General features: G+C 49.3%; 2 protein-coding genes across 2 annotated transcripts in view; both read left to right on the forward strand.

Moving 5' to 3' along the window:
- Positions 1–462: 462 nt before the first annotated feature.
- Positions 463–18,338, forward strand: dcn (decorin). The gene is made up of 8 exons (XM_047022819.1): positions 463–623; positions 7,201–7,448; positions 12,620–12,732; positions 14,428–14,641; positions 14,834–14,947; positions 15,751–15,844; positions 16,439–16,577; positions 16,822–18,338. Exons 2-8 carry the CDS (start codon positions 7,220–7,222, stop codon positions 17,020–17,022), a joined length of 1,104 nt encoding a protein of 367 aa, XP_046878775.1. The 5' UTR covers positions 463–623; positions 7,201–7,219; the 3' UTR covers positions 17,023–18,338.
- A 4,388-nt stretch (positions 18,339–22,726) lies between these two features.
- The window catches only part of lum (lumican), a 9,054-nt gene continuing 7,784 nt past the window's right edge, over positions 22,727–23,996 (forward strand). Inside the window, exon 1 of the mRNA XM_047023155.1 lies at positions 22,727–22,743. The gene's annotated coding sequence lies outside the window, so the exon portion shown is untranslated. The remainder of the gene's footprint in view (positions 22,744–23,996) is intronic.

The following is a 23,996-nucleotide window of genomic DNA, read 5'->3' on the forward strand; positions in this document are numbered from 1 at the left end:
CAGAGGACCTATCATTACCAGATGACACAGTATGAAAGCCTGCAAGCAGTAGTCATTGCTTATTTCCTTAACTCTCTCTATCCCTCCGTCCTCTCTTTCCCCTGTCTCTCTCCCCTGTCTCTCTCCCTCCTCTCTCTCCCCTGTCTCTCTCCCCTGTCTCTCTCCCCTGTCTCTCTCCCTCCTCTCTCTCCCCTGTCTCTCTCCCCGGTCTCTCCCTCTTTCCTTCCCTCTCTTTCCACCCCTCTACCTTCTTTCTCTGCGTTCTGTTGCTATCTGGAAGAGCTGGGGAAGTTGTCCACCAATTGTCAAGAAGAGATCAACATTCAGCCGCTCTCTCTCTCTCTCTCTCTCTCTCTCTCTCTCTCTCTCTCTCTCTCTCTCTCTCTCTCTCTCTCTCTCTCTCTCTCTCTCTCTCTCTCTTTTTCTCCCTCCCCTTTCCCCCCTCCTCCCTCCCTCCCTCCCCTCCCCCTCCTCCCTCCCTCTCTCCTCCCCTGGTTGTGACAGAGCACACCTGCTTGGTTGGTCTTGGAGAGCGATCCTCCAGCCCACAAACACTCTCTCTTACATCCTGCCGTTGGATTTTAGTGGACCAGTTCAGCTCTCTCGCACTGCTGAAAGAACAGGTAGGATGTAGCTCTCTGACTGAGGGGTGTGTGTGTGTGTGTGTGGAGGGGCAGGTCTATGTGAAAGAGGGGCAGGAGGCTGTGAGGACAGTTGGTTTGGGTGCAGGTGTGTTGGGTGGAGGTGTGTTTGGGTGTTGGGGGGCTGGTGATCTCTTTGTGAGATATGACATGGAAGGTGGAAGGTGGGGTGTTGTTGGTCGGTTAGTGCTTGTTGGGTTTGAATGGTACATTTTAGCATCGGTCACATGTTGGGAGAGATATAGGTACGGTTATGAATGTACATCTATTGTGTCTGACTTCCTGGAAAGTTGTGTTTGAATTGACTTTGGTTCAGTTTCTGCTATGACTGATCAGAAAGGCAGAATTACACTCAACCAACATAGCTCTATTGTCATGAAAGTGATTTTCTTGTTTGTTAACTGTTCAGATACATTTATGTATGTTCGTGTCTGTCTGTGAATGTGCTCCCACGTGTATGTGTGTGTGTGTTTGTGTCTTTCTGTGTGTGTGCCTTTGTGTGTACCTTTGTGCATGCATAAGCCTTGCATCAGGTTAAGGTTAGTGGTGTTAGGGCTAGGGAATCCGAACCAGCCAGCTAGGAGATACTGAACCCTCATTCCTCTGACAAACACTTAAATATTCCACTCTGCACAGGACAACTGCAGCTATATGTTTTCAACTTTAGCTTTAAAGTGCTAAAACCTTGGGGATTGGAGAACAGTTTCACCCAGAAAACTGGGATCATCTGGGACAGCTGCTAGGTTGTCTGGATGCTTCACATCTGCTTCCAACTATGGCCAAGTGTGTTGGGAAAAGTTTGACATACAGGACATCCTGAGTGCCCATGACATGGTGTCTCCATGTGAGCAAAACCAGAGAGAGACGGAAGAGGAGAAGGAGAGAAAGGAGAGAGCGGGAGGAGGAGAGAGGGAGAGAAGAGCAAGGGAGGAGGAGAGGAAAGGATGAAGAGGAGAAGGAGAAAAAGGAGAGAGGGGTAGGAGGAGAGGAGGAGAGTGTTTGTGTTGGAGGGGAAATGGAGCAGGGTTGTTCCTGCTCCTGGGTTACTGGCCTCACTGGAAAAGCTGTCAAGTTTACGAGCGCTTCTCTCTTCTCTTTGTTGTGCTTTTCTTCATTGCTTTCCTCTTCTTTGTACTCTGGTTGGCTCTCAGGCGTCCTGTAGGAAAATGCAGACAAAGAAAAACAACATAGATGTCTCTGTGCTGACTCCACCACTTACGGTTCAGGTCAAAATGTTCTCATTGTCCTCCTGGCTGTGTGACTCCAGAACTGAGCCCAGGTTAAACAAAGAGTTCCCCCACATTTACATTTACATTTAGTCATTTAGCAGATCCAGAGCGACTTGCAGTAAGTAACACACACACATCACATCTAGATACAAGAACGGTCTGTGTTTACCAGGCACAGTGACCACATGTGAGCTACCAGGTACAGTGACCACATATGAGCTACCAGGCAGAGTGAAAAGAGTTCCTGGTAAAAACACACCTAGTCTGACCTCCGAGCTCTGTTATCTCCAGATCTGCTGTTGTTCTGAGCTGCCTTCCTGCCTTCCTGTAGATGCTGGACTGGCCCCAGGTGGCCTGAGGCAACTGAAAGGAAAGGTTTGTGAAGCTTTGAAGTGGAGAGGAGAAGATGGGGGGGAGATTGGAAAAACATCAACCTGGCAACCAAGAGCCCTATTAATCCTCTAATGGCAGAACTTCCTTGGTGATCACAGAGGCTGCTGCGTGGATGGAATCCCACTAGCCCCCGGCTAGCTCCTAGCTACCAGCTAACAGCACAGCAGCTAGCTCCTAGCTACCAGCAAACAGCACAGCCAGCTAGCTAGCTCCTAGCATCACCGCACAGCCAGCTAGCGCCTAGCATCACCGCACAGTCAGCTAGCTTCTGGCATCACCGCACCGCCAGCTAGCTTCTAGCATCACCGCACAGCCAGCTAGCTTCTAGCATCACCGCACAGCCAGCTAGCTCCTAGCATCACCGCACAGCCAGCTAGCTTCTAGCATCACCGCACAGCCAGCTAGCTCCTAGCATCACCGCACAGCCAGCTAGCTTCTAGCATCACCACACAAACAGCCTGTTTAACCCTAACCCTACTAACCTTAACCTCACTACTGAGACCTGTTGACCTCTTAAGTTGTTTATTTTCTGTCAACAGAGTTCCCATTATCTGAAATATGTAGACAGATTGTTGGACAGAGTTTTAATGCGTTCCCAGAATTTAATAAAATGGACTAACTCCAAAAGTTTCGAACTCTGTTGACGCTGCTGTGAAAAATTGCCTTTCAGCTGTTCACTTTCTCCCCAAATGTTTCCAATCTCCAAACAAGCTGTCACACACACTAAAGAGGAGTTAACCCTCTGAGACTGGGAACACTTAAAAAGTCTTCAAGATTGTCTGGGTTTGGTGTGGGTCTGGGTTTCATTGTGTGTGTATGTCTGTGTGTCTGTGTGTGTGGATAATATGTGGAGTTGTTTAAAAGGTCTAAGGGGAAATGTGTGTAAACGTCCCGAAGCATGAATCACTTCTAGAAAATGACCTTCCATGAATCACTGGACGGGAAAGAGGGGGAGGCAGGGAGGTGGGGGGAGAGATGGGGAGAGAGGGAGAGGCAGGGAGTGTGGGGGGAGAGATGGGGAGAGAGGGAGAGGCAGGGAGTGTGGGGGGAGAGATGGGGAGAGAGGGAGAGGCAGGGAGTGTGGGGGGGGAGATGGGAGATGGGGAGAGAGGGAGAGGCAGGGAGTGTGGGCGGAGAGATAGGGAGAGGCAGGGAGTGTGGGGGGAGAGGGAGTTTCCACACCATTCGGAGAGAGAGGAAATGTGGAATGAAAGTTGGGGAGAAGGGTTTTGTTTGGGGTATTTGATGGTAGTAGGGTGTAGTTGGGGTAGAGGGTGAACAGGTGGGACATCAGTGAGGGATGGAGAATGTCAGATGACAACAGGAGACCTGAGAGATAACTCTCTGTATCGTCTCCCTGTGTCTGCTGACTGACGTAAGGTGTAAGAGGGAGGGATGAGAGGGAAGGAAAGACGAGAGGAAGGGAGGGATGAGATGAAGAGCAGCAGTGAATCAGAGTTGCTGCATGTCTTTTCTGTAATCTGTTTCCTGTCTGGTATCTGTTAGTAGTGGAGCCAGGCCATTGAAAACGAGAGGGGGAAGAGGGAGGAGTGTGAGGAGAGAGGGAGGAGAGGGGACAGAGGACTGAGGGAGTAGGGGGGTGGGTGAGGGAGTGGGGAGAACGTGACCACTGCCAGGAAGGAAAGTGTAAAACTCCACCCCTCCGCTTGAAGAGAGAGGCCAGACCTGCACTGACACATCACAGGCCTCAGACACAGAGCGAGAGAGGGGAGGGGGTGAGGGGAGGGGGTGAGGGGAGGGAGTGGAGGGGGAAAAGAGAAAGCAAATGAGCCATTTGAAGGATGCTCATAAATGTGTTCTCTCACTCTCTAACACACACATACACTCACACATCACATCCTGTAACAGAACCATAGGCTCTGTTGTCTCTTTAACCAGCCTTTTTTTAAAGGCAGGTTCAGCACTGATCTCAGACCAGTCCATGTTCTCATGGCTTCTCATTAAGCAGCTGGTTCAAACCAGTTTCTCTGCTGCTCTCAGACCAGTCCATGTTCCAGTCCTCGTTGGCAGCACCCTGGCAGCACCAGACTGCATGTGTATCAGTCTGGAACCTGTCAGTCCATGTTCGATATCCCTCACCCCTCTGTCCGAGCAAATACACCACGAGCTGTTTGGTTGCGTTTCCAGCCCAGACTTCCTCTTCCTCCTCCTCTTCCTCATTCTCCTCCTCTCTCCTCTTCCTCTCTCCTTGTAACTATCTGGGCTGTGGCATAGATCAGGACTGATATAGACTGGGGACATCCTCCAGTTCTGTAATAAAAACTCTGGAATGTTCACAGTTCCCGTTTAATAGCAGGTTAAATCGGAGTCAGCCTTTTAATAAGAATTTCTTAAAATCTGTCAATTGGCTTTGCTTGTGTGTGTTTCTGTGCGTTTGTGTGTGTGTGTGTTGGAGTAAGATGGAGGAGGTGAAGATCAGTGAGAAGGGAGTCAGGGTTGTCGTCTCCATGACTTCAACCAACTGGAGGACCATGAGAAAGATCTAATGTCACCATCTCTGAAGCCAGGAGTCAGCTCTTCTGGGAGATCAGGCACATGTGTTTGGCTCTGCTGCACAGACGGTGCTGGCCAGAGCTTAAACAACTTTCCATGCTGCTGGTTTTTCCGTGAAGGGGTCCATAGGTTCACAATCACCTCACACTCACGCTAACCGTGTCCTCTGACCTCACCTAAATAAACGTTGCCTGAATCTCTCTTACCGGCAAACAAAGGGGAAGTGAGTGTAGTGAGTTGTTTTGTGACTCTGCTCAGTGTATGGAAACAGAGATGTCTGTCCTGACTTTAGTGACAGAGCAAAGACAGACACAGACAGGTCAGGGCTGTGGTCATTCAGCCAGACAGGTGACATGATGTAGTTGAGGCAGAACCAGTTTAGCTTGTCTGAAAGGTGCTGGAAGGTTCTGAAAAGTGCTGGAAGATTCTGGAACGTGCTAAAAGGTGCTAGAAGGTGACACCCAGTCTGACTGCTCCTGCTGGGGGCTGCAAGCCTGGAGACTGAGGCATGCATAATGACAAGTAGGATGGTAGGCATGGAAACACAGGAAGGTAGACAGGGAGACCGGTAGGCAGACAGACAGTCAGTCTGGTGGACAGGGAGACTGGCAGGCACACAGTCAGACAAGTAAGGCAGACAAACAGAAAGACAGACTGAGACAGTCAACAAACGTATATACACACACACACATGCACACAGTGACAAACACACACACACTCAGTCACAAACAGAGAGGCGAAGTACAAATACTAGAACTTGATGAGGACTCTATTATACTGTACTGTGCTCTATTGTACTCTGCTCTGCTTTCCTCAACTCTATTTCAGGCTTCTCTGTTCTCCTCTCCTTTAACTGTGTGTTTGAAGAAAAGGTTAGAAAAAAGGTACAGAGGGAATTAGCGATGTCAACATTGCTGAGAATAGAGACATAGAGAATAGAGACCTGATATATGAGGCCACATATAAGGGAGCTGTTGATGAGAATTATGGTGTCAAAAAGGATTCCTGGTGAATGGGCTGTGTGTCTATAGTGCGTGTCTATAGTGCGTGTCTATAGTGCGTGTCCATAGTGCGTGTCTATAGTGCGTGTCTATAGTGTCTTCTTGTTTTAATGTATTAATGTAATGTGAGGTCCAGTTACCAGCGTGATACTAAAGCAGTGACTAGTAGTGGCCACTTGTTACTATATGTCAGAGCCCATACTTCTTCACTTTAACTTAAGTAATGTCAGTACTTCAACTTTTACCACTCTTTTTAAACACGAGTATCTGTACTTCTACTTACGTGAAGGATCCTTCTCCCATGATAGTGAACCTGTGTGTATGTGTGTGTGTGGTTGGGTCACAGTGAACCTGTGTGTATGTGTGTGTGTGGTTGGGTCACAGTGAACCTGTGTGTATGTGTGTGTGTGGTTGGGTCACGGTGAACCTGTGTGTATGTGTGTGTGATTGGGTCACAGTGAACCTGTGTGTGTATGTGTGTGTGTGGTTGGGTCACAGTGAACCTGTGTGTATGTGTGTGTGTGGTTGGGTCACAGTGAACCTGTGTGTATGTGTGTGTGTGGTTGGGTCACAGTGAACCTGTGTGTATGTGTGTGTGTGGTTGGGTCACAGTGAACCTGTGTGTGTGTGGTTGGGTCACAGTTCAACAGGAGTGAAGGCCGTTTGTGGTGCAGTCGTCAGGGGGAGGGAGGAGGGGGAGGGGGATGATACAGTGTTCTACAGCAGGGGGAGGGAGGAGGGGGAGGGGGATGATACAGTGTTCTACAGCAGGGGGAGGGAGGAGGGGGAGGGGGATGATACAGTGTTCTACAGCAGGGGGAGGGAGGAGGGGGAGGGGGATGATACAGTGTTCTACAGCAGGGGGAGGGAGGAGGGGGAGGGGGATGATACAGTGTTCTACAGCAGGGGGAGGGAGGAGGGGGAGGGGGATGATACAGTGTTCTACAGCAGGGGGAGGGAGGAGGGGGAGGGGGATGATACAGTGTTCTACAGCAGGGGGAGGGAGGAGGGGGAGGGGGATGATACAGTGTTCTACAGCAGGGGGAGGGAGGAGGGGGAGGGGGATGATACAGTGTTCTACAGCAGGGGGAGGGGGAGGGGGAGGGGGATGATACAGTGTTCTACAGCAGGGGAAGGGAGGAGGGGGAGGGGGATGATACAGTGTTGGAGATGCCTTGTGGGTGGTACTGGCTGTCAGACAGGTGTTGACCTCTGACCCTGCTCTAAAGGTGTCTGCTGTTCAGTACTTGTTCACCTTTGACCCTTTTGGTGAAAGAGAAGAGGTGGAGGTGCAATCTCTTGGTGTTTTACTGGCCTAGCACGAGTAAAGACACACACACACACACACTCAAACACACACACACACTCAAACATGCAAGACACACATAGACCCAGCCCTCACCCGTGTCCTCTGCCCTCCAGACTCTCTGCCAGAGGTGCCATGCGGTCGCTGTGTGTCTCCCTGCTCCTGGTGACGGTGTGCTGGGCTCTGCCCTTCCGCCAGTCCGGCTTCATGGACTTCATGATGGAGGACGAGGCGGGCTCTGGGGACCCCGATGCCCTCGCCCCTGAGGGCCCCCCTGGAAGCCCCCGCCTAGGCCTGCCTGAAGGCCCCCAGTGCCCCTTCAGATGCCAGTGCAGCCGACGTGTCGTCCAATGCTCCGACCTGGGTGAGACGCACCACGCATTGCCATATCCCTCCACCGCTCATGCCATATCCCTCCACCCCTCATCCTTCATCCCTTCTCCTCTCATCCCTCCATTAGGGTTAGGGTAAGGTCTGCATATAGCAGGCATGAACAACAGGAATGTTCAGAAACTATCTGGTGTTTGATCTACACATCACCAGCTTGTTAACTCAAAACAGAACATTGCCCCAGACACACACACAGCCTCAGAACACACACACACCGCCCCTGAACACGCCACTTTAAACACTTGCAGATGGCGTGAACTTAATTCACTTCCGTCTCGATGACACCACAACATGGAGTTGTGCTCACCAGAGCCTAACTGTCTGCAGGGCTGAAGACAGGGAGGTTCAGAGCTCTTCCTGTTTTAACAAGTTCCTCTAGGAACAGGCAGGCAGACACACTGCCACATACACACTCACACTAGGGAAGAGGGGGAAGGTGGGGGGAGAGGGGAGGAGAAGAGGGGGGAGAGGGGAAGAGAGGGGGGGAGAGGAGAGGAGAGGGGGGGAGAGGAGAGAGGAGAGGGGGGAGAAGAGAGGAGAGGGGGAGGAGGGGGGGGGAGAGGAGAGGAGAGGGGGGGGGGGAGGAGAGGGGGGAGGTGGGAAGAGGGGGGGGGGGAGGGAAGGGGGGAGAGGGCCTTCTAAAAGGTTTAAGCAATATCCGACCATCTTGCGCTGGTCTGACTGTTGAAGGAAGAAGCCCGCAGACTAAACAGCTGAAACACACACACCTCAGACACACACATAACCTGAGCCACAGGCTGTTTGTACAACACACATACTCACACATACACATTGAGAGAGGAGAGAGGGAAAAACTAAGGGAAGAGTGTAGGAGATGAGTAATGAAGAGTGGACAGGGAGAGATTAAGAGAAAAAATTAAGAGAAAGAGTGAAAAGGAGAAAAAGAGAAAGGAGAGAAAGAGAAAGACCCACTGTATGTCTCCACCTCCCACAGCAGTGAAGGGCCAGAGCCTGTGTGAGCAAGAACGCAAAAGCTTTTAAGCCACAGTGTGTATGGTTATACACACACACACACACACACTCTCACACACACGCGCTCACACACACACACTCTCTCATGACAGGAAAGTTACAGTAAGCCTGTGCCTCAACAGCTCAGTCCAAACATCCTCTAATTAAACATCCTCTTGTTAAACATCCTCTTATTACATTTACATTTAGTCATTTAGCAGACGCTCTTATCCAGAGCGTCTTATAGTAAGTACAGGGACATTCTCCCCGAGGCAAGTAGGGTGAAGTGCCTTGCCCAAGGACACAACGTCATTTGGCACGGCCGGAAATCCGACCAACAACCTTCTGATTAACAGCCCGACTCCCTAACCGCTCAGCCATCCGACCCCTTGTTAAACATCCTCTATCTAAACATCATTTTGTTATTGGGGTGTGCCTGCCTTCGGCGAGCACAAATTATTGTTCTCTCTCATATATATTATAATTTTTAGTTTTTACCCCCCTAAGCCCCAGTCAATATTTGAACTACATACACAACAATGGTGTCAAAAGTTTCGTCTTGGTAGCGATTGAGTTGCTTGTATTGGGATTTACGTTCCGTTGCACAGTTTAGGAGGTGACACCGTTTTTGTGGTGAAAAGTGCCTTTAGTCGACGAAGGGTAATATGTGCTAGCTACGTCACCACGTCAACACACGTTAGCATCGACGCATGGATACAACGTGATAGAGATGTTCTAGCACGCAAATTGGAGCTTGGATTATGAGTGAAAAACACCACCCCCAAAAAATCCCAACAGTTGGGCTTTGTTGAGAAAGCGATTTTGAGTGGAACTGCAATCTCGGATTTTAGATTTAGGTCGTGAAAGTCTTTGTAATTTGAGCGAGTGCGAGTCGCCCTTGAGACCGCCTTGTCTTGCTAGAAAGCGTCATAGTAGTATTTTCATAATTTTATAGTTCAGTTTTACACGAAAAAACCCGATATGGCTGTTGTGAAGACAGCGAGGTGGTGAGATTTTTATGTAATGCTTGGTTGCTGTAAAAACTTTGATTTGTTTGTTAAGAGCTTCTTAACGAATCTGGGAAACCCGGCCAATGACGTTTAAGTCATAGAGATTAGGTACATTTTTACACCGGTCTGCCAAATGTATTTGTTTTGATTCAACTATGAGGTTGCTGATCACCATTCCCTCTTGCAGGGGAAATGAGAAGACAACTATTTCATTCTACTCTTCACTCTTAGTATTTTGAGTTGTAAATGAGCAGAAAAAAATATGCTTTTAAATCAATGTAATCTTTATAAATAATAAGTAGGCTATGTATTTTTATGTAAAATATACAGAAATATCAGTTGTAAAATGTAATTTAAATACGGACCCCTGCAACCAACGCAAGCAAGCACACCCTACAATTTCCCCAGAAATTGTACCCTCTCTAGTTTCGCTATATAACCCGTTAAGGAGGAGTAGCGTCGCACATATGTGATCGTTCGAATGCGGGTCTACAGCATAACTTTGCACATATGTGATTTCAAACATTCCAACTGAATATTTTCAGAAAGACAAAAACTATATGACAAACGCTATATTATGGCTTCAAAATGTACTGATGAGGAGGCTAACAAGTAACATTAGTAAATAGTAACAGTGCTACAAGTATTAGAGTTGAGTCAGAGAGACCATGTGGCGGAGAGGGTTAGGGTTATCGTGAACATGTGCATGGGTTCATAGAGTCAAACACATATCGGACAGTCTGGCTTTATATTGCAACAACAGGAATGTAATGCAGTGTTATATTAAAAACAAAAACTAAATATAATGATGGTGGTGAGTTATGAGGTGTGTATGTGGGTGTTGGTCTATTGTACTAAATCATACATCACTAATAACCTTATTTGTACATTGGCACAGTTAGAATTGTGGAGGTCATTTTAATCTCCTTTCTTTTGAGGCTTTAACAAAACCATAACTCACCACATGAAACACAGTTTTTAGTTTCTGATACACAGAGAGCCTGGAGCGGGGTGGCTGTGATGATGTCAGGGCCAAAGCATGCATGCTGATGCTCCAAGAACATCAGGAAATTAATTTCAAGGCCTGTTTCCACGCTGTTCCTGCTTCAGCCGAGAGAAGAAACACTGTGAAGCCATGTCTCTCAGTTCCAGCAGAAGAAACACTGTGAAGCCATGTCTCTCAGTTCCAGCAGAAGAAACACTGTGAAGCCATGTCTCTCAGTTCCAGCAGAAGAAACACTGTGAAGTCATGTCTCTCAGTTCCAGCAGAAGAAACACTGAAGCCATGTCTCTCAGTTCCAGCAGAAGAAACACTGTGAAGCCATGTCTCTCAGTTCCAGCAGAAGAAACACTGTGAAGTCATGTCTCTCAGTTCCAGCAGAAGAAACACTGTGAAGTCATGTCTTAGTTCCAGCAGAAGAAACACTGTGAAGTCATGTCTTAGTTCCAGCAGAAGAAACACTGTGAAGCCATGTCTCTCAGTTCCAGCAGAAGAAACACTGTGAAGCCATGTCTCTCAGTTCCAGCAGAAGAAACACTCTGAAGCCATGTCTCTCAGTTCCAGCAGACAGCAGGTACAACCTGTCAACTTGGGAGAACAGAGGAGCAGAAATCATTATACATTTACATTTATGCATTTAGCAGACGCTTTATCTAAAGCGACTTCCAAGAGAGTTTTACAAAAGTGCACTGATCATAACAACAAGACAGCCCCAAACATTGTGGGTAGCCAAACATGTAGCATACATTGTGAAACCAAATAAGTCCCAAAGCGAAGTGTACCTGAGGAAAAAGCAAGCAACAATAATATACTTCACAGCAAGTACATTATAAACCTCCCAGACGTCAAACTATCCCTCCCTGTTGCTCTGGAGGTCAAAGGTCAGAGTGCTGCAACTCATTTCCTGTGGTCTGTGGTAGAGTCAGGTCGTTCATCAGAGGGGTCAGGGGTCAGGGGTGAGGTCCCTGGGAGGACATTCCTCCTCTCAGCCTCGTGGGTTGAGGAGGACTGAGGCTCAGCCTTGTGGGTTGAGGAGGACTGAGGCTCAGCCTCGTGGGTTGAGGAGAGGTGAGGCTCAGCCTCGTGGGTTGAGGAGGACTGAGGCTCAGCCTCGTGGGTTGAGGAGGGGTGAGGCTCAGCCTCGTGGGTTGAGGAGGACTGAGGCTCAGCCTCGTGGGTTGAGGAGGGGTGAGGCTCAGCCTCGTGGGTTGAGGAGGGGTGAGGCTCAGCCTCGTGGGTTGAGGAGAGGTGAGGCTCAGCCTCGTGGGTTGAGGAGGACTGAGGCTCAGCCTCGTGGGTTGAGGAGGACTGAGGCTCAGCCTCGTGGGTTGAGGAGGGGTGAGGCTCAGCCTCGTGGGTTGAGGAGAGGTGAGGCTCAGCCTCGTGGGTTGAGGAGGACTGAGGCTCAGGCTCGTGGGTTGAGGAGGACTGAGGCTCAGCCTCGTGGGTTGAGGAGGACTGAGGCTCAGCCTCGTGGGTTGAGGAGAGGTGAGGCTGAGCCTCGTGGGTTGAGGAGAGGTGAGGCTCAGCCTCGTGGGTTGAGGAGAGGTGAGGCTCAGCCTCGTGGGTTGAGGAGAGGTGAGGCCTGTCCTCCCACTGGTGTCCAGGGTTAATCACCCCAGCAAAGACATAGTAAGGTGTATTTACATTCAGCCTTTTATCCATTGAACAAAGTGGCATACAAATAGTGCATAAATAAAGTACAGCAAAAGAGCAAGGATCAGCGATGCATAGTTCTAACAGTGTTTCGGTGGTCAGAGTCACGCACCACAAAAAAAACTAAATTTCCCATCAGCCAACAGGCACAGCCGAAACGTAACAACAGCAAGTCTCCCGTCTCCTGAAAAAACATGCCTCACTGTTATATGAAAACACTGTTTCTTTCTCACATGGCCACACACATGCACACACACATGCAGACGTGACACAGAGTAGAGTTTGAACTGGTGTCGTTCCTGAGAAAACTGGATTTGGCTTGAAATATCTAGATTCCTTCATAAATCGAATCCACTAAAACACTCCAGGTATGCCGATACATTGTAAAAGAACCACAGGAATAAAATATGTCAGTCCTGACCTCCTCCCTCCTCTTCCTCTCCAGTCCTGACCTCCTCCCTCCTCTTCCTCTCCAGTCCTGACCTCCTCCCTCCTCTTCCTCTCCAGGGCTGACCGGTATCCCAGACGACCTCCCTGCAGACACGTCTCTGCTGGATCTGCAGAACAACAAGATCACCGAGATCAAGGAGAACGACTTCAAGAACCTGAGAGAGCTGCATGTAAGACCGTCTCCTCATGAACTGAGATTGATCAGTCCAGGGTTATCTTCACCAAGGGGTTTGTTTAAAAAACACCAGAAAAACTGAAAAGCATTTTGGTTAAAATTTGTTGTGAAAGAACCTTGTACTACAGACACTGCGTGTGGGTCCTGTCTGAAAGTCTTACTTTCTCTAAGTGCTTTACTCCACATCTGACCACACTGGGTCCAATCTGTCATACTGTAAGCACTCTTGAGCACAAATGTGAATTCCAAAGAATGTTTAAAACTGTGTAAAAAGTTGACTGCTTTACACCAGATGTGAAGTTTAGACTCCCAGTGTTGTCTTGAACAGGAAACATCCTCAAGCACACTGGAGCAACACAGGGAGATGGCACGCATCTCAAAACAAAGTGTGTGTCTCTCCAGAGAGAGAGAGAGAGAGAGAGAGAGCGATAGAAAGGGAGGGAGGGAGGTAAAGGGTGGGTGGGAGAGAGGGAGAGAGAGAGAGGGAGAGAGAGAGAGAGAGAGAGAGAGAGGGATAGAAAGGGAGGGAGGGAGGTAAAGGGTGGGTGGGAGAGAGGGAGAGAGAGAGAGGGAGAGAGAGAGAGAGAGAGAGAGGGATAGAAAGGGAGGGAGGGAGGTAAAGGGTGGGTGGGAGAGAGGGAGAGAGAGAGAGGGAGAGAGAGAGAGAGAGAGAGAGGGATAGAAAGGGAGGGAGGGAGGTAAAGGGTGGGTGGGAGAGAGGGAGAGAGAGAGAGAGAGAGGGATAGAAAGGGAGGGAGGGAGGTAAAGGGTGGGTGGGAGAGAGGGAGAGAGAGAGAGGGGAGAGAGAGAGAGAGAGAGAGAGAGAGAGAGAGAGAGAGAGAGAGAGAGAGAGAGAGAGAGAGAGAGAGAGAGAGAGAGGGATAGAAAGGGAGGGAGGGAGGTAAAGGGTGGGTGGGAGAGAGGGAGAGAGAGAGAGGGAGAGAGAGAGAGAGGGGAGAAGCTCTCTAGATCCCAGGTGCATGGAAACTATGTTCCTCCAGGCTCTGGTCTCAGTCAGCCATCTGCCTTCTGTTAAATACCTCAACGGGCCAAGCGTGTGAGTGTACGTGGTGAGAGTATGTGCATGTGTGTGTGGTGAGTGTGTGTGTGAGTGTGTGGTAAAGGTGTGTGTGTGTGAGTGTGTGGTAAAGGTGTGTGTGTGGTGAGTGTGTGGTAAAGGTGTGTGTGTGGTGAGGGTGTGGTAAAGGTGTGTGTGTGTGGTGAGGGTGTGGTAAAGGTGTGTGTGTGGTGAGGGTGTGGTAAAGGTGTGTGTGTGGTGAGTGTGTGGTAAAGGTGTGTGTGGTGAGGGTGTGGTAAAGGTGTGTGTGTGGTGAGTGTGTGGTAAAGGTGTGTGTGTGTGGTGAGGGTGTGGTAAAGGTGTGTGTGTGGTGAGGGTGTGGTAAAGGTGTATGTGTGGTGAGGGTGTGGTAAAGGTGTATGTGTGTGGTGAGGGTGTGGTAAAGGTGTGTGTGTGGTGTGTGTGTGGTAAAGGTGTATGTGTGTGTGTGTTTGTCTATCTTGCTGCTGCTCACGTCTGCAGATGAGAGGGAGGAACTGAGGCTGGGCCTGGGAGTCGATTCTCTGGTGAAGCTGAGTCAGAGTCGATTCTCTGGTGAAGCTGAGTCAGACTTCCTGGTGAACAACCAGATTCTCATTATCGTCATCAGACACAAGTCCATCTCTCCTGCAGGCTCTGATTCTGGTGAACAACCAGATCAGCAGCATCCATGCCAAGGCCCTGGCCCCACTGGGCAAGCTGCAGCGCCTCTACCTGTCCAAGAACCAGCTGAAGGAGCTGCCGGCCAACATGCCCAGGAGCCTGCAGGAGCTGCGGATCCATGAGAACAGCATCAGCAAGATCAAGAAGGCCTCCCTGCAGGGCATGACCCAGATCATCGTCATGGGTACGGGATAAGCACTTCCTGGTTCGCAGCTAGGATCAATCCATGAAGGTTGAGGTTGGGTTTGGGGGTAGGGTTTGGGGGTAAGGTTAGGTTATGGTTATGGTTGAGGTAGGGTTGTGGCTGGAGTAGGGTAGGGGTTATGGTTGGGTTTGGAGTCTCTCACTCAGTCTTCCTCTCCAATGATGTCATCAGAGCTGGGCTCTAACCCTCTGAAGGCAGCAGGGATTGAGGCCGGAGCATTCGCCGACTTGAAGAAAGTCTCGTACATCCGCATCGCTGACACCGGCCTCACAGACATCCCCAAAGGTACTTCCCTCTCCCTCTCCCTCTCCCTCTCCCTCTCCCTCTCCCTCTCCCTCTCCCTCTCCCTCTCCCTCCCATTTTAGTTTCAGGTGTTTTCATTCCAGCCTAATAAGATCAGGATGAGAAAGTGTATAAGAGTTAGGGGGTTTCCCCAGCAGTCTAACCCAGGCAGCAGCCAGGAGTGCCAGACTCCAGCAGAACAATGGAGCCATTGTGAAACAAAAGGATCTTAGTAACTCAAAACTGTCTTTTTACAGTGTGGGAAATTAGGGAAAACTGTAGCCTGGCTGCCAGCCCAACTTAGCCCCGCCCACAATTCTTTTTTGGTCGGGAGCTGTTCGGACCAATTAAATTGTCAGGGCAGGCTTTATACGATGATGGACAGATGATCAACAAAAAACGATGATCAACCACGTCACCAAAGAGTGCTTGGGTTGAATTTGTTTTCAACAAACAACAAATGACGTTGCTCTGATTGGTTGTAGTCCTATCCAATTGAGCGAAGACAAATTTGTTTTACGATTTCGGTTGAAACACGCCCCATACTCACAGCCCAACGGAGAGTTATCAGAGTCATATTCTGACTAAAATTATGAGTATGACAACGTCAGGCTAGGAAAACTGTATACTAAATTGTCTATTTTTTTTGGTAAGAAAATAAGTGTGAACGTGTGAAACTTCCTGTAACCTTCTATAGGTGTTAGTCTCTGCAGCTGCAGGTGTGGCTACAGGGGCAGACGTTAGCTGTTAGATGTGTAACTGCAGCTTGCTCCGGCTCCTCATCACTGTTTTTTGTGGGTTGCCAGGTTTGCCAAGCTCCCTCTCTGAGTTGCACTTGGATGGCAACAAGATCACCAAAGTTCAGGCTGACAACCTGAAGGGTCTGAAGAACCTGGCAAAGTAACGACTTTTCTATTTTCTGAGAAACCTCACATAAACATTTGACAGTAGCCTTTCCTCTTCTCTTCATTGCATCGATACACGGGAATCTATACACACCACTCGCTGGGACATGAGATATACAAAAGCAGTATTTATATGAAATCCCAAATGACTATAATTCTTTACAATACAAGACACCAGTGTGATTATGAGAATCAGGATTTGGAAGGCAAGACTAGGCATGAAGACTAAACAGGAACTAAAATACTTTTCTGAAATGCTAACAGTTTATGTTGGAGAACAAACTGCCCCGCTAGGACTGTCCTTTCTCTGGCTCTAACAATCACTTAAGGATCCTGTCAGTAGATTGTTGCATGTGTGCGTCAGATTTACATATATTCAGAAACATGTGTAAAGTCATATTTCTGTAGCATTTTGGCACTTCTTTCTCCTTCCACTGTTTCCTCATTCCCCAGCCCAAACTCTCCTAGCCCACACCCCTCCCCTTCTCGTCCAGGCCCTACTCCTATTGGCTCTCACATATTACACCTCTTCATCCCATTGGTTCTCACACCTCCCCTGGTTGTGCCTATTGGCTGTTGTTCTCTCCAGGCTGGGTCTGAGCTACAACCAGATCAGTGTGGTGGAGAACGGCTCTCTGGCCATGATGCCTCACCTGAGGGAGCTGCACCTGGACAACAACGCCCTCTCCTCCGTCCCCTCTGGCCTGCCCGACCACAAGTACATCCAGGTGGGTCTCCACAGCCTTCACGCACACACACCACACCACACACGCACACCCTCCACACACAACACACACCACACAGCCTCCACACACCAGATTCCACACACATACAGACACACCACACACACCAGGTCCTATTAACCCTCCCCGACCACTACTCCCCCTACTGTCCCCTCCTCCTGGCCCCTCCTCCTGGCCCCTCCTCCTGGCCCCTCCTCCTCTACCCTCCTCACTCTCCTGTTTTCACCAGGTGATCTATCTGCATAGCAACAAGATTTCTCAGGTGGGAACAGAAGATTTCTGCCCCCCCGGCTACAACACCAAGAAGGCCATGTACTCCGGCATCAGCCTGTTCAGCAACCCTGTGTCCTACTGGGAGATCCAGCCCATCACCTTCCGCTGTGTGTTCGACCGCTCCGCCATCCAGCTGGGCAACTACAGGAAGAAGTAGACGTAGGGTGTACCAGAGTGTGTGGGTGCGAGTGTGTGAGTGTGTGTGTGTGCGAATGTGTTTGATCCACAACCAACAGCAGCATCGTCCAGCCCTGCCAGCCTCCACCACCATCCAGGTTCACTCCCCATCTGAACAGTGACTCACACCACAACGAAATATTTACCTTTGAATACAGTTTTAACTCTAATAATCATTTTTTTACAATGAAGAGAGAGCTCAGGGTGACGCCTGGGGGTGCTCCGTGCATCAGCACCACTCCAACACACCACCTCCCTGAACATTGAACCACAAAGGCATCAAATTGACAAAATGCTGTTAATGACTAAATCATCTTAATACTTAACTCGTCAGTCTGGTACCTGTCAGTCTGTACCTCCAACATTCCTGTGTTGTTTAATAAACAAGTTGGAAAGACGGAAGATGTCACCGTCTGTTGTGGCACCTGGTGGGAAACAGGGTCACTGTAGTAATCAGTGTCCTGAGTGTAGCAGGAGCCATCCTGTTTGACCAAGATGAGCTGACCTGTGGAGCAGGCAGCGAGGGTTGACTTCTAAACACCGCTAACAACCGCTATACTAGAATGTTCTAGATCGTATGACATGTATAGTAGTATTAGTGTTGAAAGTGTGCTGTTACAATAATGTTGTACTCTGAAAGAAGTCTAATTTTCTTTTCATATTGTAGTCAACTGAAGTAGATTGGGGAAAAAACTCATTTTTATTCTTTCACAGTGATGTCTACGGCTTGCTTCAGTTACTTTTTGTTTAGCTTTTTTCTTTCTGTTTTTCTTTCTCAAAAATATGACGGCAGTTTACATTGATTTGTAGACCCCCCCCCCCCAGCACTTACCGTGTTACACAACGCTAGATTAAAGCTAAAGTGAAAACGTTCCCTAAAGATATAGAATAAACCTTTTACTTGTCCAGAAAAAAAAGATGTCTGATTTATGTATATGCATGCTTCACTGCCCTCTTGACTTCCAGCAGGTTGTGATTTCACTGCCCTCTTGACTTCCAGCAGGTTGTGGTTTCTGAAACGTCCTTTGTACACATTGCTCTTATCTCCTCCTTCTTTGTGTTCTTGTCTGAGGAGAGTGGGCGAAGCAGGAGGAATGGGCACCGTGTCATGTGAACGTTGTTCGTAAAGACGCTGTATATAAAAGCTGTATAAAACAAATCTCTCATTGCTTAAAAGCACTTCCTGTAGTTCAGACTAAAGGTGTTGCTCTTCTCCTCGTGCGAGACGTGCTAAACCAAATAAATATGCAAACTGACCAGCAGTGTGTCTGTCACGGGAGTGGGTTTGGAACCTGATTGTGTGTGTTGGTGTTGTGTGTGTTATGTTTGGTCTATCAGTGTGTTGGGGTTCATTCCCAGGGGTGGTTATAGCTCAGTGGTAGAGCATTTCCCTCAGGTGGTCACAGGTTCGACTCCCCCCCTGCACCCTAACCTGAACAGTACTTGGGATGAAAAGCTAAATAGATAGACTCTTATTGAGTTCGGTTCTTCAGTTAGATGTATGTTTTTCATCTGACCGGTTGGACTCGGGGGAAACAGCTTTTTGTAAAACACAGACATACTTACACACACACACACAAACACATCTGCACAGACACGCAAACACACCAGAAATACACACACTCGTGTACACACTCTCTACTGAAATGTATCAGCACCATCTGACACCTTGGAAGAACAAGAAGTGGAAGTATCCCCCCCCCCCCGACCCGCCGACCCTCTCGCGCCCCCCGCCGCCCAGCTGACCTCACTGGTAAAGGAAGACCACCTCTGGGGTCATGGGGTTGTAGGGTCATGGGGTCATGGGGTGTTCGCAGAACAACAGTGTCTCCAGTCCTGCCAGGATCCTGACACATTTTCCAGCGACGTCAGAGAGACCAGAACGTTTCATCAGAATAGGAGAAAGGGTGTTTACAAACACACACAAACACACACACATTCACACAGTTTCCTCATAACAGAAGAAGGATGTTCTGTAATGAGGAGTCATGACCAGGGTTTCTGTGGGTGCTTCAATATGAAAGATATCTGGAACCAGCTGAAGTCCCTGTTGTCTCTGTACCTGGAACCAGCTGAAGTCCCTGTTGTCTCTGTACCTGGAACCAGCTGAAGTCCCTGTTGTCTCTGTACCTGGAACCAGCTGAAGTCCCTGTTGTCTCTGTACCTGGAACCAGCTGAAGTCCCTGTTGTCTCTGTACCTGGAACCAGCTGAAGTCCCTGTTGTCTCTGTACCTGGAACCAGCTGAAGTCCCTGTTGTCTCTGTACCTGGAACCAGCTGAAGTCCCTGTTGTCTCTGTACCTGGAACCAGCTGAAGTCCCTGTTGTCTCTGTACCTGGAACCAGCTGAAGTCCCTGTTGTCTGTGGTTGTGGTGTACCATTCCTAGGGAACAACAGAGTCTTTAAACAGAGCAGTAATGACGGCAGCTTTAACAGACACAGTAAGTTCAGCTGACAGGGATCACGACACAACACTGAGGTTTTTGATAACACCATGCGTGTGGTGTCCTCAAAACCATATTTCAGCCATCTTCACGTGTTTTTCTACATGAATGATGGCATGATACAGGACAGTGGGCTACGGTTAGTGATACAGGACAGTGGGCTAGGGTTAGGATTAGTGATACAGGACAGTGGGCTAGGGCTAGGGTTAGTGATACAGGACAGTGGCCTAGGGTTAGTGATACAGGACAGTGGGCTAGGGTTAGTGATACAGGAGAGTGGGATAGGGCTAGGGTTAGTGATACAGGACAGTGGGCTAGGGTTAGTGATACAGAACAGTGGGCTACGGTTACGGTTAGTGATACAGGACAGTGGGCTAGGGCCAGGGTTAGTGATACAGGACAGTGGGCTAGGGTTAGGGTTAGTGAGGAATCCTGCAGCGGGCAGCACAGACAGTTCTGGTTATGAGAGACTTTTGCTCAGTTAAGACACACCCACAAAGCAGGCAAATACACATCTATACAGATCTATACAGATCTATACATATATGTACATATATATACATATATATACATGTATGTATTTAATAAACATATTTACTAATAGCAGCCCCAGCTCAATGCTTCCTCGCACCTCTCTGCCTCTGTCTGCCTCTGTCTGCCTCTGTCTGCCTCTGTCTGCCTCTGTCTGCCTCTGGCTGCCTCTGTCTGCCTCTGGCTGCCTCTGTCTGCCTCTGGCTGCCTCTGGCTGCCTCTGGCTGCCTCTGTCTGCCTCTGTGGGTCTCTCTCTGCCTCTCTTTCACCGCCTGGTGGTGGGTGATGGTTGTGCTCCTCTTTCTATCCTCTGTTCTTCTCCCTCTTTCTCTCTCACACACACACACATGCTCAGGCACAAATATACAGACGCACACACACACACACACACACACACACACACACACACACATGTGCATATACAAACAGACCAGCATGCACACACATGCGAGCACATTAATCCACACAAACACACACTAACAGACACACACAGCCCGCTCCATAAATAGAAACCTAAGCCTCGGAGGAGGTGCCCGTCCTGAAGGCTCCGCGCCAGGCACAATGTGTGTTTCTGTGACTGTGTGTGTTCAGTAGTTCTGCCTGTCCATCTGTCTCTCTTTTTTTGGTCTGTCAGTGCCTGCCTGCCTGCCTGCCTGTCTGTCTGTCTGTGTATTTTGGAGTCTGTGCGTATGGGTGTGCATCTGAATGTGCCCCCCCCCCTCACACACATACCTCACCCCATTCTGAAGCAGAGGGCCCACACACACCTCACCCATCTGCCCATCTGAATCACTGAGGAGAAGATTAGCTCCATGCTCAGCTCCATGAGAAACATCTCTCTGTTTTTCACACTGCAGGAAGATCACCTGAAACACACTACCAGTTCCCACCACGTGTGTGTGTGCATGCGTGTGTGTGTGCATGCGTGTGTGTGTGCATGCGTATTTAAGTGTATCTACGTGTGTGTATATATGGGTGATAATCCACTTTGTCAGTCCTACATCACAGGTGAAAGCATCGTGTGTCTGTGAGGACTGAGGCTAGGGCTGGGGAGAGAGCAGAGATCTGGGGCTGGGGAGAGGCTGGGCATAGGGCTGGGGCTGAGGCTGGGCAGAGGGCAGAGGCTGGGGCTGGGTATAGGGCTGGGGCTGAGGCTGGGCAGAGGGCAGAGGCTGGGGCTGGGTATAGGGCTGGGGCTGAGGCTGGGCAAAGGGCAGAGGGCTGAGGCTGGGCAGAGGGCTGGGCATAGGGCTGGGGTTGAGGCTGGGCAGAGGGCAGTGGGCAGAGGGCAGAGGCTGGGCATAGGGCTGGGCAGAGGGCTGGGGCTGAGGTTGGGGCTGAGGCTGGGCAGAGGGGCTGGGGCTGAGGCTGGGCAGAGGGCAGAGGGGCTGGGGCTGGGCAGAGGGGCTGGGGCTGGGCAGAAGGCTGGGGCTGAGGCTGGGCAGAGGGCAGAGGGGCTGGGGCTGGGCAGAAGGCTGGGGCTGAGGCTGGGCAGAGGGCAGAGGGGCTGGGGCAGAAGGCTGGGGCTGAGGCTGGGCAGAGGGCTGGGGCTGGGCAGAAGGCTGGGCAGAGGGCTGGGGCTGAGGCTGGGGCTGGGCAGAAGGCAGAGGGGCTGAGGCTGGGCAGAGGGCTGGGCCTGAGGTCAGATGTCAGTTGATGTTGTTTAGATGAGCAGCTCTGTTTTAAACGTCAATGTGAGAAAAGAGGCTTTGCATTTCCTGGGAGAAGAAATAAACCGTCACAAACAAGGTTATTTTATCATCCTGTCTGTCTGCCTGAACCGGGTGCCTGTCTGGCTGTTTGTCTGTCTGCCTGCCTGTCTGTCTGCTGATTTACTTCTTGGTAGCAGAGTGCAAATTCCAGAATTTTTTTCGGAGCACTTTTTGGGTGAAACTTCTGATCATTACTCTTCTGACTCATGACAGAAAGAGAGAGATATGAAAGAAACAGCAAGAGAGAGATGAGAGGGAGAGAGACAAACGAGAGAGACAGCAAGAGAGAGATGAAAGTAGAGAGACTGAGAGAGAGGGGGGGAGGGCAGTACCTTTGAGGATGTCTGTGAGGCCGGTGTCAGCGATGCGGATGTACGAGACTTTCTTCAAGTCGGCGAACGCTCCGGCCTCAATCCCTGCTGCCTTCAGAGGGTTAGAGCCCAGCTCTGATGACATCATCGGAGAGGGAGAGGGAGGAAGAGTGAGTGAGAGACTCCAAACCCAGAGACAAGACTACTGATCCTCTTGGGGTAGATGTGTGTTTCAGCAGCAGAGAGACAGGCGTAAACATTTGCAGAAACCAATAATACTTTTGATAATGATTATGTTAATGAACTCATAATAAACAAACAACATATAAACAGAAACAATATACAAAATTAACAGTATAAACAATGTAAGGGAGCTGGGGGTCTCAAGTATTATTTCTAAACAACCTAATTTGTTTAAATCTTACCTGATGCTGAAAGGAAGTACCAATAGATGAAACCGGAAATACCGTTAGATGAAACAGGAAGTACCCTTAGATGAAACAGGAAGTACCATTAGATGAACCATCCTCCAGTCTGGGGATTTAACCAAGACTACTGTAAAAACCTACAGTGCCCTAAATACACACAATATTGTGTGAGAGAGAGAGAGCGAGAGAGAGAGACAGAGACACAGAGAGAGAGAGAGAGAGAGAGAGAGAGAGAGAGAGAGAGACAGAGACACAGAGAGAGAGGGGCTCTGGCAGGTATGTATGCCTTTACGCTCTAGTATGCACCAGGACAGACCTGGTATCAACGACTACGACTGCTCCTCATTAGAAACAGCCCATAACACAGTGACCGGGAGCTGGCGTGGGCTGCCTGCTCACATGACACCTGCTGGACGGCAGAGGACAGGGGATCAGACAGGATCTAGACAGGTTCTATAAATACATAAATACTGTCAGGTCGTTACTGGGTTCACAGGCAGGCAGAGAGCCAGGGTTGGCATGAAGACACAGTCTGTCTGGTAAAGACAACGCCTTCAGTCTGTTACTGAAGAGAGATAAACACTTATTTTATGATGGTAGGAACAGTCACAGGAAACACGTCAACCAAAAAGTGTATTAAAATTGTATTTTGGGTCATTCTGGGACATTAACAGGAAGTGAGGTCATGGGGAATCATCTAGAAAGAGGAAGTTGGAGGACAGTTTACCTAACTAGACTACTTCAGAAGAGATTAAATGATATAATTTAAACCACATCAGCGCTAGTAAATAAACACTTTCATTGGCTAGTGAGACACATCACATAGGCCTGGGAAGACCAAAGGAAAATACTTCATTTCATAAACATTCTTTCCTGTTTTGAAACTTAATGACTTTTTCCACTTCGGACAGGTTTTGTCTTCAGAAGAAGAGAACAGATGGGTGAGCAGAGCACCAGGCAGGCAGACAGACAGGCATGATAGGCAGGCAGAGAGACAAACAGACAGACAGGCAGGCCAGCGGCAGACAGGCAGACAGACAGACAGGCAGGCAGACAGACAGACAGACAGACAGACAGACAGACAGACAGGCAGGCAGGCAGGCAGGCAGGCAGACAGGCAGGCAGGCAGACAGGCAGACAGGCAGACAGGCAGGCCAGCAGCAGACAGGCAGACAGACAGGCAGGCAGGCAGGCAGGCAGGCAGACAGACAGGCAAGCAGGCAGCTCAGTGCCAGTCTGGTCTGCATGCCACACCCAGTCCAGAGCTCACACGCTAACGTTAACTAACCCTAACTAACCCTAACCCTAACCCTAACCCTAACTAACCCTAACCCTAACTAACCCTAACCCTAACTAACCCTAACCCTAACTAACCCTAACCACACGCATCACAGTAGAAGCTGCACCAACTCTGGATCCAATAAGAAGCTAATTGAATTACAGTAATTGGTATAAAAGCAGTCTAACTATACATCAACTGTAATGGTCAGATCCACCCTTACAGCACAGCTGAATGTACTGTACAGAGG

The sequence above is a fragment of the Hypomesus transpacificus genome, chromosome 7, assembly GCF_021917145.1.
Source record: "Hypomesus transpacificus isolate Combined female chromosome 7, fHypTra1, whole genome shotgun sequence".
Classification (NCBI taxonomy): Eukaryota; Metazoa; Chordata; class Actinopteri; order Osmeriformes; family Osmeridae; genus Hypomesus; species Hypomesus transpacificus.